Genomic DNA, 16,605 nt, shown 5'->3' on the forward strand with positions numbered 1-16,605 from the left:
AATGCCAATTGTGAAAGAGATCATGCCATGGCAGCTATAAATAGGCCCGTAGCATGATGATCATCCTTCCTCATCCATCATTCTCATAAGTAGAGCGCATCATTTAAGCCAAGCAAGCAGTGCTCAATACAAATCCACCATGAAGACCTTTCTCATCCTTGCCCTCCTTGCTATTGTAGCAACCACCGCCACAATTGCAGTTAGAGTTCCAGTGCCACAATTGCAGCCACAAAATCCATCTCAGCAACAACCACAAGAGCAAGTTCCATTGGTACAACAACAACAATTTCCAGGGCAGCAACAACCATTTCCACCACAACAGCCATATCCGCAGCCGCAACCATTTCCATCACAACAACCATATCTGCAGCTGCAACCATTTCCGCAGCCGCAACTACCATATCCGCAGCCGCAACTACCATATCCCCAGCCGCAACCATTTCGACCACAACAACCATATCCACAACCGCAACCACAGTATTCGCAACCACAACAACCAATTTCGCAGCAGCAGCAGCAACAACAACAACAACAACAACAAAAACAACAACAACAACAACAACAGATCCTTCAACAAATTTTGCAACAACAACTGATTCCATGCAGGGATGTTGTATTGCAACAACACAGCATAGCGCATGGAAGCTCACAAGTTTTGCAACAAAGTACTTACCAGCTGGTGCAACAATTGTGTTGTCAGCAGCTGTGGCAGATCCCCGAGCAGTCGCGGTGCCAAGCCATCCACAATGTTGTTCATGCTATTATTCTGCATCAACAGCAACAACAACAACAACAACAACAACAACAACAACAACCGTTGAGCCAGGTCTCCTTCCAACAGCCTCAACAACAATATCCATCAGGCCAGGGCTCCTTCCAGCCATCTCAGCAAAACCCACAGGCCCAGGGCTCTGTCCAGCCTCAACAACTGCCCCAGTTTGAGGAAATAAGGAACCTAGCGCTAGAGACGCTACCTGCAATGTGCAATGTCTATATCCCTCCATATTGCACCATTGCTCCAGTTGGCATCTTCGGTACTAACTGAGAATAGAAGAACTCTAGTAGTAGATATATGATACACCGTTTTCTTAGTCCATGGTTTGGTCGTTGTAGCGGTGAAAAAATAAAGTGACATGCACTATCATGTAAGAACCCGAACTATACTAGTTCAAACATGGGAATAAAAGACAAACACATGTCTTGTCTACATATGATTGTTTGTTTGAGTTCCACTCATGTGCCCACTCACAAGTTCACCCCTAATTATATATATTATGCATTAAGTAGATATTTATGTTGCATTAATCTAAAGATAACAAAATGAGTCTGAAATTTGAATTAAATTGAAGTATTTCCTTGGACTTTCAAATGGAGTATTATTAAAGTAGTAAGGACTATCCACATCCTTGGCTTGCCCTTGATCAATTATTTCCAGAGAAGCATTCAATTCATCAATCAATTACATTGATTTTTGTGGCTGATACTTCTCCTCAACATGAGTATATTCATCGCGGCTACTCCAAATAGGCATGAATGAGGTACCGGTGCTCTGGAGCACTGGTACCTAACTGCTTCTCATGTGAAGGGGTGGGGGTGCGGGAGAGGTGTTTTTGGTGGGCCAGGGGAGTAAGAAGCGGCCGTGGCAGCGGTCCAGACACCCACAAAGCCCCGTAGTTTGTTTTTGGTTTACAGGAAAATGCACATCCAGACCGGCCTGCGGGCCGATATAGGACCGTATTGAATGGCAAAACATGTCCGGATGGTCGCGAGCGGTTTAAGGGTTAGCTTTTGTAACGCCCGGTTAGTTATGCTATGGTAATTCCCTGCTAATGATGTCACGTCAGCACGATTACTGTTGTTAACCTCACAATGATTCAATCCCATTCAAATTCAAATTTAAAATAAAGGCAAACATCAAAAGTTTCAAACATTAAAACTAAAATCTTCGAGAGGTGAAAAATAATGCATAAGTAATTATGGTGGAGAAACCACACTTTTATAAAATGTTTAAATACTCTAAAAATAATAAAACAGTGGCTTAAACTATTATTTAAATGCTTTTAAAATAGTAAAAATGTTCTAACTAAATTAATTGGGTACCAAACTTTTGGTGGCAGTGGTATATTTAGTAGAACTAATTTAGATGCTAATAAAACATAAAAGGAAAGACAAAACAAATAAAAGTAAAAGGGGGCAACCCCTCGCTGGGCCTCGGCCAAGCTGGCCACTGGGCTAGCTAGGTTGGCCCAACCGCCTCCCTTAACCCCCCACTCCCCATCGAACCCTAGACCGATCGCCCCACTTCCCCACACCCCCTCGTCAGCCTCCCCACCTCTCGATCCCATCTGGATCGGGGAGGGGATCGCCCCCATCGACCCCGTCGCGGTCGCTGGATCGCCCACTCGCCCATCGCCCGCCGGCGTCGCCGGACCTCCTCCCCGTCGCACGTCTCCGGCTCTCCTCCCCTCTCGCTCCTCTTCCCCGACCCGATCTGGATCGGGAAGGGCCAATGAGCCCAACGCCCCCCTCCATCGACGCTGTGCTCCAGCACCGCCGCCCGAAGACCTCGCCATCGCCGGACCTCGCGTCGCCTCCTCGTATCCCTCCCCGACTCGCCTCCTCAAGCCACGCCGACCCCCTTCTCGGCAACGCTGTGAGCCGCCTCCGTTTCCCTCCTTCTCTTTCCACCGTGTTCACCGCGCCGCCTGCCGTGCCCCTCGCCGCGCGCACGCCCACCACCGCGCCAGCCCCCGGTCCGCGCCCTCTCCTGCACGCTTTTGCGCGCATGACCCTAGCCGCGCCCACGCCGTGATCCCCTTGTCCCGCCCGCCTTCGTCCCGCGCTCGCCGCGGCCCCCATGCTCCCCTGCGCCCTCTTTTGGGGTCGTCGGCTGCCCCTGTCCCGCAGCTCGCTGGCATGCGTCCCCGCCCGCGCCTCGCCACCGCTCTACTGCTACGCTACTATTGCGCTGTGGCCGCCGCCGCTTCCCGCTGCTCTGCCAGCGCCAAAGGTCCCGGTTGGCCCTGCCGCTGCTCGCGTTTAACCGCCGGCCTAAGCGGGCTAACCTCCCCCTCACTAATGAACCCCCACCGACCGGCTGACACCGGGACCCACATCCCCTAATTAACCATTTAATAAATTAAAACTCTTAAATTAACATTAGTGTATGACATGTGGGTCCCCTATTAATTAAACTGATTTAATTAAAATCTATTAACTTTGAGTCTATGACATATGGGCCCCACTAAACATTTGACCAATCAACGGTCCAGTCAAATGCTGACCGGACAGTTGACCAGAGGGCCCCGCCAGTCAGCCAATGTGCTGTTCTGCTGGGTACCTTTCTAAGTACACCTAGCATTTTGCATTTACAATATTTGTTTTAAAATAAATTAGAATAATTTCAAAAAAATATTAAAACTTTTAAAATTAAAATAAAATAATCCGTAACTCGGATGAAATTACTTTATACATGGAAGTTGCTCAAAAAACGAGATGAATCCGAATACACAGTCCGTTCGTCTGCCACGTGTCCCTAGCATAGCGAACATGCAACCATCCCCCTCCGGTTCGACTGTTCGAAAAATTATTATTGCACATGCCCGCTAAGAGGTTGGCTGTATATGACATGACAACTTCTTATAGCCGACCCTTGGCTGTATTATTAACCATGCTCTTAGTGAGGTAGCTAGTATATCATAGACGACTAGCTAGTATCAGACTAGCCAAAGTGGGAGTAACTTCAGCAGTAACATCGACTCCAACTCAGCAAACTTGCTTATGTGGGAGTAAACCGTGCCCAATGCAAAATACAATCCCAGTCGTAATTTTTTCAGGAAATGTGTGGGATCCCAAACGAAAAGCACACGTCACTCTTGCGGCAACCGTTGGTGACACCCAATAAATCACAAACGGTCTGCAGCAGCTGTATGTGTGCAAAGGGGCTCCTGAACCGTTTGTGATAGAACATTATCGCAGACGGTAATTGTTGGCAAACGTGTGCGATGGAGTCTAGCATGGCAGACGGGTTACGCAGAAAACTCGTGTGTGATGGGGCACAAATCGCACACAGTTCATATGTTGGCCCATGTGCCTTACATACTATTTCCCAAATGGTTTGTTACGACAGACCGTATCGTTTCAGTGCGTCATTAGAAACGCTTAATCACTGATACCACACGTGCGAAAGAATTTAGTGCGTGCTGCATCGCACACGATTACATTTTGGAAGGACTCTGGATCACTGCTCCATATCCCCGACGGTTTCTGGGCCGTGTGGGAAGGACACCCTATTGCACACACTCACTTGGCGACGGTTTCAAATGCTGTCGCAGAAAGGGGTTAAAAACAGTTTGTTTAGGACCAACGCGTACCAGTGTCTATCTATCTATCTATCCATCTATCTATCTATCTATCTATCTATCTATCTGTCTATCTATCTATCCATCTATCCATCTATCCATCTATCTATCTCAATCCACCTATCTATCTATCCATCTATCCATCTATCTATCTCTCCATCTATCCATCTATCTATCCATCTATCCATCCATCTACTATCCATCTATCTATCCATCCATCTATCTATCCATCCATCCATCTATCTATCTATCTATCTATCTATCTATCCATCCATCCATCTATTCATCTATCTATCTATGTATCCATTTATCCATTGATCCATCTATCGATCCATCGATCCATCCATCCATCCATCTATCCATCCATCTATCCATCCATCTATCTATCCATGTATCCATGTATCCATCTATCCATCTATCCATCCATCCATCTATCTATCTATCTATCTATCTATCTATCTATCTATCTATCTATCTATCTATCCATCTATCGATATATCCATCTATCTATCTATCCATCCATCTATCGATCTATCGATCTATCGGTCTATCCATCTATCGATCTATCCATCTCTCCATCTACCCATCTATCCATCTATCCATCTATTCATCTACCGATCTATCTATCCATCTATCTATCTAGCTATCTAGCTATCTAGCTATCTAGCTATCTATCTATCTATCTATCTATCTATCTATCTAGCTATCTAGCTATCTATCTATCTAGTTATCTAGCTATCTATCTATCTACCTACCTACCTACCTACCTACCTACCTACCTATCTATCTATCTATCTATCTATCTATCTATCTATCTATCTATCTAAAGGAAATATGCCCTAGATGCAATAATAAATTTGTCATTTATATTTCCTTATATCATGATAAACTAGCGGAGTCACCCGCGCATTTGCGCGGCTAGATTGACTACATATATTGTTATATTTGGGATTATTTTTCTATGCCAATTTTATGGCCTCTTACTCAGATATTATCTAATTTAATTTACCACCACCATATGTTATATCCATAGATTATAATCAAAAGGCAACTTCCGACGAAACATGGACAGATTATTGAGTGCTCAGAAGACGGACGCAATATCATATATAGACTTCTATACCAATCTTCATGGTTCCCATCTTTGATCCTCTCCTCGTCCCTTGGTATCTATCTTTGCACCCAATATGTCTTTGGAGTTCCAAGAATTGAATCTTAGCATGAATGGCTTCAATGTGTACCAAATGTTCTCTTGTTCCTCCCAAATTAATTACTGGTTGCATTCTTAGTTGCTTTGACATTCTTGGTTAATGCAATGTCTTGCCTACCAATATATGCATCCACACACGATCATATTTATATGACCACTTACCTCTGTATTCTGGTATTTGTGCTTCAGAATTTTTCTCTCATTCAGTTTATTCATAGATTAAAAACGTCGATCGTTTCTTTATTGGTTTGCATTATCTTGTTTGCCGAACGTAAGCATCAACACATGCTCGTCATGATATGATTGGTCATCATTGTATATTTGTATTTGTGTGTTGATAGCTTAAGGATTTTCTCGGATTCACTTCATAGTTTAAGGATTTTCTCGCGTTCAATTTATTCTACCTTATTCATTTTCATGTTTCTTTATTGCATTTATATCAATTCTTACAATATATTTTCCAAGATATGAACTCAACTACTAATTACGTAGTTTTTCATCAAAATTTACATGTAAAAATGGTACAAATGCATAAACATGATAAAAATATATATCATATTCCATTGAGAGATCGCCCATTTAAAAAAAACACGTTGACTTACAAAAAGGACAATTCAAGCTGCATGTACATCCGACTCATGTTTACCTGACAATGTCGACGTGGATTTCAGCAGTAAATGAGCTGTGTGTGACCTTTGCGCTTTCCGGTATTCTTCTAACCTGTGTGCTTTATGATCGGTTTGTTGTGCTTAGTACTGGACACTGGAGTATACTATCATATTTGGTACAAATAAATCTGAACTACTATAGTTATGATCCACTGTATAGTTAATGGTGGTGGTAATTAATATATGTGGTTAAATACTGGCGCTCCTTAGGTGGGGAGTTGGATTTGTATTTCCCTAAAATAAATTTCAGATTTCGTAATAGTGGTGAAGCCAGCCGGAAGAACCTCTGCGTCATTATTAATTTTGGTGATATTTTTCTTCATAGTGTAGAATAATTTTAGTGCTTATTCCGCAAAAAATATGGCCTCAACTGACCCCATAGCTTGTATGTTGCGCCACCACAGTTTCCTATATCTTATTACATCCGTTGTTTTTAGATCTTGATGCATAACTTTGACAATTTTTAATAGATATGTGTCTGTATAAAAAATTATAAATGCTATGATAATTTGATTAATTATGATGAATAAAATGTTATTGCTCTGACTTGATCCCTCTAGAATTTTCCAAAATTTCACATTACAGTTGTAGTAGTGCATGCTACCTCTTGAGCACTGCGTTAGTTTTTCCTTGAAGAGGAAAGGGTGATGCAGTAAAGCAGCGTCAGTATTTCCCTCAGTTTTTGAGAACCAAGGTATCAATCCAGTAGGAGGCCACACACGAGTCCCTCGCACCTACACAAACAAATAAAATCCTCGCAACCAACGCAATAAAGGGGTTGTCAATCCCTTCACGGTCACTTATGAAAGTGAGATCTGATAGATTTGATAAGATAATATTTTTGGTATTTTTATGATAAAGATGCAACGTAAAGAAAGCAAAATAAAAACAGCGCTAGAAATAGCTTGTTGACGGGAGATTAAATATGATGGAAAATAGACCGGGGGGCCATAGGTTTCACTAGTGGCTTCTCTCGAGAGCATAAGTATTTCGGTGGGTAGACAAATTACTGTTGAGCAATTGACATAATTGAGCATAGTTATGAGAATATCAAGGTATGATCATGTATATAGGCATCATGTCCGAGGCAAGTAGCCCGACTCCTGCCTGCATCTACTACTATTACTCCACACATCGACCGCTATCCAGCATGCATCTAGAGTATTAAGTTCAAAAGAACAGAGTAACGCTTTAAGTAAGATGACATGATGTAGATGGATAAACTCATGCAATATGATATAAACCCCATCTTGTTATCCTCGGTGGCAACAATACAATACGTGCCTTGCTGCCCCTACTGTCACTGGGAAAGGACACCGCAAGATTGAACCCAAAGCTAAGCACTTCTCCCATCGCAAAAAGATCAATCTAGTAGGCCAAACCAAACTGATAATTCGAAGAGACTTGCAAAGATAACCAATCATACATAAAAGAATTCAGACAAGATTCAAATATTGTTCATAGATAAACTTGATCATAAACCCACAATTCATCGGTCTCAACAAACACACCGCAAAAGAAGATTACATCGAATAGATCTCCACAAGAGAGGGGGAGAACATTGTATTGAGATCCAAAAAGAGAGAAGAAGCCATCTAGCTAATAACTATGGACTCGAAGGTCTGAGGTAAACTACTCACACATCATCGGAGAGGCTATGGTGTTGATGTAGAAGCCCTCCGTGATCGATGCCCCCTCCGGCGGAGCTCCGGAAAAGGCCCCAAGATGGGATCTCACGGGTACAGAAGGTTGCGGCGATGGAATTAGGTTTTTGGCTCCGTATCTGGTAGTTTGGGGGTACGTAGGTATGTATAGGAGGAAGAAGTACGTCGGTGGAGCAACGTGGGCCCCACGAGGGCGCGCCCCCCTACCTCGTGCCTTCCTGGTAGATTTCTTGACATAGGGTCCAAGTCCTCTAGATCACGTTCGTTCCCAAAATCACGTTTCCGAAGGTTTCATTCCGTTTGGACTCCGTTTGATATTCTTTTTCTGTGAAACTCTGAACTAGGCAAAAACAGCAATTCTGGGGTGGGCCTCCGGTTAATAGGTTAGTCCCAAAAATAATATAAAAGTGTATAATAAAGCCCATTAATGTCTAAAACAGAATATAATATAGCATGGAACAATAAAAAATTATATTTACATTGGAGACGTATCAAGCATCCCCAAGCTTAATTCCTGCTCGTCCTCGAGTAGGTAAATGATAAAAACAGAATTTTTGATGTGGAATGCTACTTAGCATAATTTTCAATGTAATTCTCTTATTTGTGGTGTGATATTCAGATCCGAAAGATTCAAGATAAAAGTTTAATATTGACATAAAAATAATAATACTTCAAGCATACTAACTAAGCAATTATGTCTTCTCAAAATAACATGGCCAAAGAAAGTTATCCCTACAAAATCATATAGTCTAGCTATGCTCTATCTTCACCACACAAAGTATTTAAATTATGCACAACCCAGATGACAAGCCAAGCAATTGTTTCATACTTTTGATGTTCTCAAACTTTTTCAATCTTCACGCAATACATGAGCATGAGCCATGGACATAGCACTATATGTGGAATAGAATGGTGGTTGTGGAGAAGACAAAAAAGGAGAAGATAGTCTCACATCAACTAGGCGTATCAACGGGCTATGGAGATGCCCATTAATAGATATCAATGTGAGTGAGTAGGAATTGCCATGCAACGGATGCACTAGAGCTATAAGTATATGAAAGCTCAACAAAAGGAACTAAGTGGGTGTGCATCCAACTCGCTTGCTCATGAAGACCTAGGGCATTTTGAGGAAGCCCATCATTGGAATATACAAGCCAAGTTCTATAATGAAAATTTCCCAGTAGTACATGAAAGTGATATCATAGGAGACTCTCTATCATGAAGATCATGGTGCTACTTTGAAGAACAAGTGTGGTAAAAGGATAGTAACATTGTCCCTTCTCTCTTTTTCTCTCATTTCTTTATTTGGGTCTTTTATCCTTTTTTTATGGCCTCTTTTTTTTAGTCCGAAGTCTCATCCCGACTTGTTGGGGAATCATAGTCTCCATCATCCTTTCCTCACTTGGGACAATGCTCTAAAAAAATGATGATCATCACACTTTTATTTACTTACAACTCAACAATTACAACTCAATACTTAGAACAAAATATGATTATGTGAATGCCTCCGGCGGTATACCGTGATATGCAATGAATCAAGAGTGACATGTATGAAAGAATTATGAACGGTGGCTTTGCCACAAATACAATGTCAACTACATGATCATGGAAAGCAATATGACAATGATGGAGTGTGTCATAATAAACTGAACGGTGGTAAGTTGCATGGCAATATATCTCGGAATGGCTATGGAAATGCCATGGTAGGTAGGCATGGTGGCTGTTTTGAGGAAGGTATATGGTGGGTGTATGATACCGCGAAAAGTGCGCGGTATTAGAGAGGCTAGCAATGGTGGAAGGAAGAAAGTGCGTATAATCCATGGACTCAACATTAGCCATAAAGAACTCATATACTTATTGCAAAAATCTACAAGTTATCGAAGCAAAGTATTACCCGCATCATCCTAGGGGGATAGATTGGTAGGAAAAGACCATCGCTCATCCCCGACCGCCACTCATAAGGAAGACAATAAATAAATAAATCATGCTCCGACTTCATCACATAACGGTTCACCATACGTGCATGCTAAGGGAATCACAAACTTTAACACAAGTATTTCGCAAATTCAAAACTACTCAACTAGCATGACTCTAATATCACCATCTCCATATGTCAAATCAATTATCAAGTATCAAACTTCTCATAGTATTCAACACACTCATAAGATTTCTTTTACTAATCTTGAGTGCCTATCATAATTAAAGCAAATTACCACGCTGTTTTGTAGGACTATCAAAATAATCTAAGTGAATCATGAGAGAACAATAGTTTCTATAAAACAAAACCACCACCGTGCTCTAAAAGATATACGTGAAGCACTAGAGCAAAAACTATATAGCTCAAAAGATATAAGTGAAGCACATAGAGTATTCTAACAATTTCCGAATCATGTGTGTCTCTCTCAAAAGGTGTGTACTGCAAGGATTATTGTGGCAAACTAACAAATAAAGACTTCAAATAATACAAGACGCTCCAAGAAAAACACATATCATGTGGTGAATAAAAGTATAGCTCCAAGTAAAGTTACCGATGGAAGTAGACGAAAGAGGGGATGCCTTCCGGGGCATCCCCAAGCTTTGGCTTTTAGGTGTCCTTAGATTATCTTGGGGTGCCATGGGCATCCCCAAGCTTAGTCTCTTGCCACTCCTTGTTTCATAATCCATCAAATCTTTCACCCAAAACTTGAAAACTTCACAACACAAAACTCAGCAGAAAATCTCGTGAGCTCCGTTAGCAAAAGAAAACAAAACACCACTTCAAGGTACTGTAATGAACTCATTCTTTATTTATATTGGTGTTAAACCTACTGTATTCCAACTTCTCTATGGTTTATAAACTATTTTACTAGCCATAGATTCATCAAAATAAGCAAACAACACACGAAAAACAGAATCTGTCAAAAACAGAACAGTCTGTAGTAATCTGTAACTAACGCAATTTTCTGGGACTCCAAAAATTGACCCAAAATAGGAAGACCTAGACAATTTTTTTACTGATCAGCAGCAATTGGAATCAATATTTTATCACGTCCTGGTGATTTTTAACAATTATTTTCGTGAACAGAAAGTTTCTGGAATTTTCAGCAAGATCAAATAACTATCATCCAAGAAGATCCTATAGGTTAAACTTGGCAGAAACACTAATTAAAACATAAAAACACATGTAACCAGAGGCTAGATCAAATACTTATTCCTAAACAAAAGAAAAAAGCATAAAAAACTAAAAATAAAATTGGGTTGCCTCCCAACAAGCGCTATCGTTTAACGCCCCTAGCTAGGCATAATAGCAAGGATAGATCTAGGTATTGCCATCTTTGGTAGGCAATCCATAAGTGGCTCTCATAATAGATTCATAAGGTAATTTTATTTTCTTTCTAGGGAAGTGTTCCATGCCTTTCCTTAATGGAAATTGGAATCTAATATTCCCTTCCTTCCTATCAATAATTGCACCAGTCGTTCTAAGGAAAGGTCTACCAAGAATAATATGACATGAAGGATTGCAATCTATATCAAGAACAATAAAATCTACGGGCACATAATTCCTATTTGCAACAATAAGAACATCATCAATTCTTCCCATAGGTTTCTTAATGGTGGAATCCGCAATGTGCAAGTTTAAAGAGCAATCATCAAAATCACGGAAACCTAGCAAATGGCACAAAATCTTTGGAATCGTGGAAACACTAGCACCCAAATCACACAAAGCATAGCATTCATGATCTTTAATTTTAATTTTAATAGTAGGTTCCCACTCATCATAAAGTTTTCTAGGGATAGAAACTTCCAACTCAAGTTTTTCTTCATAAGATTGCATCAAAGCATCAACGATATGTTTAGTAAGGCTTTTATTCTGACTATAAGCATGTGGAGAATTTAGCACGGATTGCAACAAGGAAATACAATCTATCAAAGAGCAATTATCATAATTAAATTCCTTGAAATCGAAAATAGTGGGTTCATTAATATCTAGAGTTTTGATTTCTTCAATCCCACTTTTACCATTTTTTGCATCAAGATCTAAAAACTCAGAATTTTTGGAACGCCTTCTAGGTAGAGGTGGATCATATTCAGTCCCATCATTATCAAGATTCATATTGCAAAACAAAGATTTAATAGGGGACACATCAATAACTTTTAGATCTTCATCTTTATTTTCATAGAAACTAGAAGAACACGCTTTCACAAAACAATCTTTCTTAGCACGCATGCTAGCGGTTCTTTCTTTGCACTCATCAATGGAAATTCTCATGGCCTGGAGAGACTCATTGATATCATGCTTAGGAGAAATTCTATCAGCGTTCCTAGCCAATTCATCAACTTTAAGCAATTTTTCTTCAAGCAAAGCATTGAAATTGTTTTGCGAATTCATAAATTCTTTAACACTAGTCTCAAATTCAGAAGGCATCTTATTAAAATTTCCATAATAATTGTTGTAGGAATTACCATAATTATTAGAGGAATTACTAGGATACGGCCTTGGATTAAAGTTTCCTCTATACGCGTTGTTACCAAAATTATTCCGACCAACAAAATTCACATCCATAGATTCATTATTATTCTCAATCAAAGTAGACAAAGGCATATCATTAGGATCAGAAGAAACACTTTTATTAGCAAATAATTTCTTCTATCGCATGCACTTTTTTATTAGTGGATTTTTCGGTGTGCCATTGAGAATAATTAACCATAATATTATCTAGGAGTTTAGTAGCTTCTCCTAAAGTGATTTCCATAAAAGTGCCTCCCGCGGCCGAATCTAAAAGATTTCTAGAAGAAAAATTCAATCCGGCATAATTTTTTTGTATAATCATCCACAAATTCAAACCATGAGTAGGGCAATTACGTATCATTAATTTCATCCTCTCGCAAGCTTGTGCAACATGTTCATGATCAAGTTGCTTAAAATTCATAATATCGTTTCTAAGAGAGATGATCTTAGCGGGAGGAAAATACTTAGAGATAAAAGCATCTTTGCACTTATTTCAAGAATCGCTACTATTTTTAGGCAAAGACGAAAACCAAGCTTTAGCACGATCTCTAAGCGAAAAAGGAAATAGCTTCAATTTAACAATATCATTGTCCACATCTTTCTTCTTTTGCATATCACACAAATCAACGAAGTTGCCATGTCTAGGAATGCTTGAAGCTTCAAAGATTTCCTATAATACAACATGCCTCTAACTATTCACAATAAGAAAAACATGTAAATGCGGAATCAACCAAATGATGGTAAATTGTAGTTGATTTTGGCCAAGCAAACGTCAGATGAAAGAAACATACATGAGTGAACATCACGATTGGATGTTTTATTCAAATTTAAAAGGTTAAACTCACCAAATCCATCTGGATATTTAGTATTAAACTTTAACAGATGGTCAGTTGTAGCTAGATTCACACCACTGAAGCAAAATTCCATCTGCCACGGTTACGTCACACCATCTTTTCATCGTTACTATTTAAATTCCAAATGCCTGCAACTCATTTTTTTTGTTACGATGTATGCATGATTTTTAACTCAAGAGGAAGAGGGGAAACTAAATCCAAGAAAAGAACACCAAGGAAGCATCCAAAATAGAGAAAGGAAAAATCCAAAATAGAGGCAGAATCGAAGGGAAGAAACCCCATAAAAAATAGGACATCAAACAGTGAAAAAAATCTAAGAGTCAAACAATTCCAGGTAAGACCAAATCGACGGCAAAATAGCACAAGAGGGACTCACATTAACAGGTATACCAATTCAGAAAGAAGTGTAAAGCGAACAGTGCAATGGACCACTAGTGTAAATTGGATGTACACAAACATGGAACTTAAACAGGAACTGCGAGATGCAGGGTTCACGTGCAAACCCAAAAAACGGAAAACTGAAACCAGCAACAAGATTTTATTCAAGGCTCGCCCTATCTATTAGTTGCTTCTTCCGAATCCCCACCTATCAAGCGTTTTCTCTGAATAAACAAACACAATAGTATTCTCTGAATTATACTGTACAACGGTAATTAACCAAGCGACTGGAATTAACAATATTATGAGCTATTGGCTTTTTAGTCAGGTAAATATCATTCTTAAGACTACGGAAAACAGCAGGCGGCGAAGAAAACATCTATTGATGAGAACTATACACATACTTAAGAAGGAAGTGACATCTGTGGTAGCAGAACATATATCAAGCTGTTGCAGCTACATTAGCAGTTTAGCACAGTTCCTCCATAATACACAGGCTAGTGTAATTTCACAAATACAATAAGCTAACAATATATATTTGGTAGATGGAAATGGCTGGATCATGGCCAATATACCATTACACATCCGATGATGCAAATAAAGAAACGAGGCCCAACAATAGTGGAAAATAAACCACAATAGAACATGTATTTGGCGAAACCTCCATACTGCAATATCAAACATGAATTGAAATTAACAATCTAGCAAAAAAACATGACAGATGCAGTCTTGGTCATTTTTCCTTTTGTGACATCCCCTAAAAAAAGTAAAAACAATGTTGTTCGTATTTTACCAGAGATACATTGAGCTGGGACAAATCGGTCTGAAATAAAATATGATGGCTTCGGAGGATTCGGAAGGCAAGAAATTTGCTTTCTTCCAACATATATGGTCTGCTGAACTAAACTTCGTTTCAGCGGGCTTTGGCGAAAATCTGTAACTGCAAACATCAACTTGTGTGCCCTTCCTACGTCAAACTTTAAACCTGACGGATTAAATATTTTAGGTTAGGCTGAGATCAGTGTACTTTATGAGTGTTAAGTGTACTTTCTAAATAGCAGAGAAACCATAACATCTAAGCACAACCCAGCAACTTGTACAAGCTAACATCAAATCTGAAAGAAGAAATGTCGAGAACAGGTGAAGGTACCATGATCCACGACTGAGCAAAGTTATCTATAATCCTCGGTGAATATCATAAATTAGGATCAACTACGCTGAAGAACAAACGGGAAAGGAACCTAGAAAGATCTTCTGCCGGTAGAATATAACTGATACACTATCCTCATTCTCGAGATCAAGGTCGTTTCTTGAATTGCAGTTTCCTCACTGTAGTATGGGGTCATTACACTGCGAAGAACAAAGTGTCATATGAATCATTTAGAGCCCAATATTTTTCACTGAAACTCTTATGATCACATAACGAATTTAAACATAAGGTTTATTAGATATTTGTTGTTGTGAACAGATAATATATTTCTGGTGTTGACAATGTTTTGATTATGGATGCACTTCAAGATGGGTGGCACGGATTCTGTTGTACAGGCCTCCACCTGGAATTTCATCACTTGTTATTTTTGTTTTAGAATGTCTAGGTGCATTTTTCCTTTAAGGTGGAAACAGATGTACTTGTATAAGCAACAAGAATACAAAGCGCCACTGCCATACATTGTGGAAGTTCAGTGCTTCTGTTTACAAAATCTGCTTCCCAAAACAGAAGGATTTATAATTTTTTATTACAATCAAGCGGACATGAGCTGATGAGTACAGATGTAGACATGTACTGAGAGCAGCACCCTTTCAAAAGTGGATCATTTACAAGTTGGATAGTTTGATGGTCTGAAATTAGTGGTCGTGTTTCAGATTTGTTATCGAATAGTAGGGGATATATATTAACTTCTGAAATTAGTGGCTGTTTGTCAGAACTGTTATCGAATAACAGAGCACATATATTAACTTCAATAAGTGGAGTAATATCTTTGGATTCGCTGTGAGGAAAGATTACCAAAACAAAACAGAAGTGAGTGCGACGACCCAGATGAGGGCGCTCTTGAGCCTCTTCCCGACCGACCTAGATGCAGGAGCAGAACACGGCGTATCTAATCAGCCAACGAATAAAGCCGAGGCAGGTAGAGGAAGTAAGGGAGGAAGAAGACTGACTTGTCCTGGTCGCCCTCGTAGTTAGAACATGGCGAACAGGATGACGAGGAAGACGAGGACAGCGTCGAGGATGTAGACGACGAGCCAGAGCGTGTTCATGGGCAGGATCAAGCATGGGCAGGATAAGGGCGCAGGCCCCGTTGTAGGCGGCGTGCTTGCAGGCCTGGCGGTTGGCGACGTCGGCGGGGAGCATGAGGATGGAGAGGACGGCGACGATGATGCCGAGCACGACGACGAGCTTGAGGAAGTAGGCCTGGTTGGCATCATCCGGGTGCTGGTAGTTGACGAGCAGGTAGACGCTGACGAGGAGCACCAGGATGCTGACCACCGCCGCCACGATCACTAGCGCCACGTTAAAAACCCCATCTCCTCGGGGCTCCGGTCCCGGTTTCGGCCCGCCGCCTCGCCCCCGTTGGTCGGTCAGATCTCTCTGGCCCTAGAGGCGGGGGGATACAGGCTAGGGTTTGGGCGTGGGCGGGGAATAGGCTGCTATGGTGCCGGCAGCGGGGCGTGTAGGAGAGAAGGATTAGGAGGAATAATTCACCACACTTTGATTAAGCTCTCGGCTGGGTCTTATGTACAGATTACAGGGCCAGCCAGGGAGATCATGGGGTGATCCACTACCTGGGATCGTGCGCCACGATCACTACATGCATGCGCCACGATCATATACACACACGCTACACCTAGTGTCTACGCAACTACGGTATAGCAGTACAGTACAGTCTAACACCCCCCCCCCCCCCCCCCCCCCCCCGCAGTCGTGACGTCGTCGGCGGCGACGCAAAGACTGGACCGGAACTCAGAGAAAACATCCGATG

At 40.9% G+C, this 16,605-nt stretch overlaps 1 protein-coding gene across 1 annotated transcript; it reads left to right on the forward strand.

Annotated features, from left to right (window-relative positions):
- On the forward strand, nt 1-1,209 carry LOC120971008 (alpha/beta-gliadin MM1). The gene has a single exon (XM_040397765.2). The coding sequence runs from the start codon at nt 140-142 to the stop codon at nt 1,043-1,045; it is 906 nt and encodes a 301-aa protein (XP_040253699.2). The 5' UTR covers nt 1-139; the 3' UTR covers nt 1,046-1,209.
- Nucleotides 1,210-16,605: the final 15,396 nt, after the last annotated feature.

The sequence above is a fragment of the Aegilops tauschii genome, chromosome 6 (assembly GCF_002575655.3).
Source record: "Aegilops tauschii subsp. strangulata cultivar AL8/78 chromosome 6, Aet v6.0, whole genome shotgun sequence".
In the NCBI taxonomy this organism is placed as follows: Eukaryota; Viridiplantae; Streptophyta; class Magnoliopsida; order Poales; family Poaceae; genus Aegilops; species Aegilops tauschii.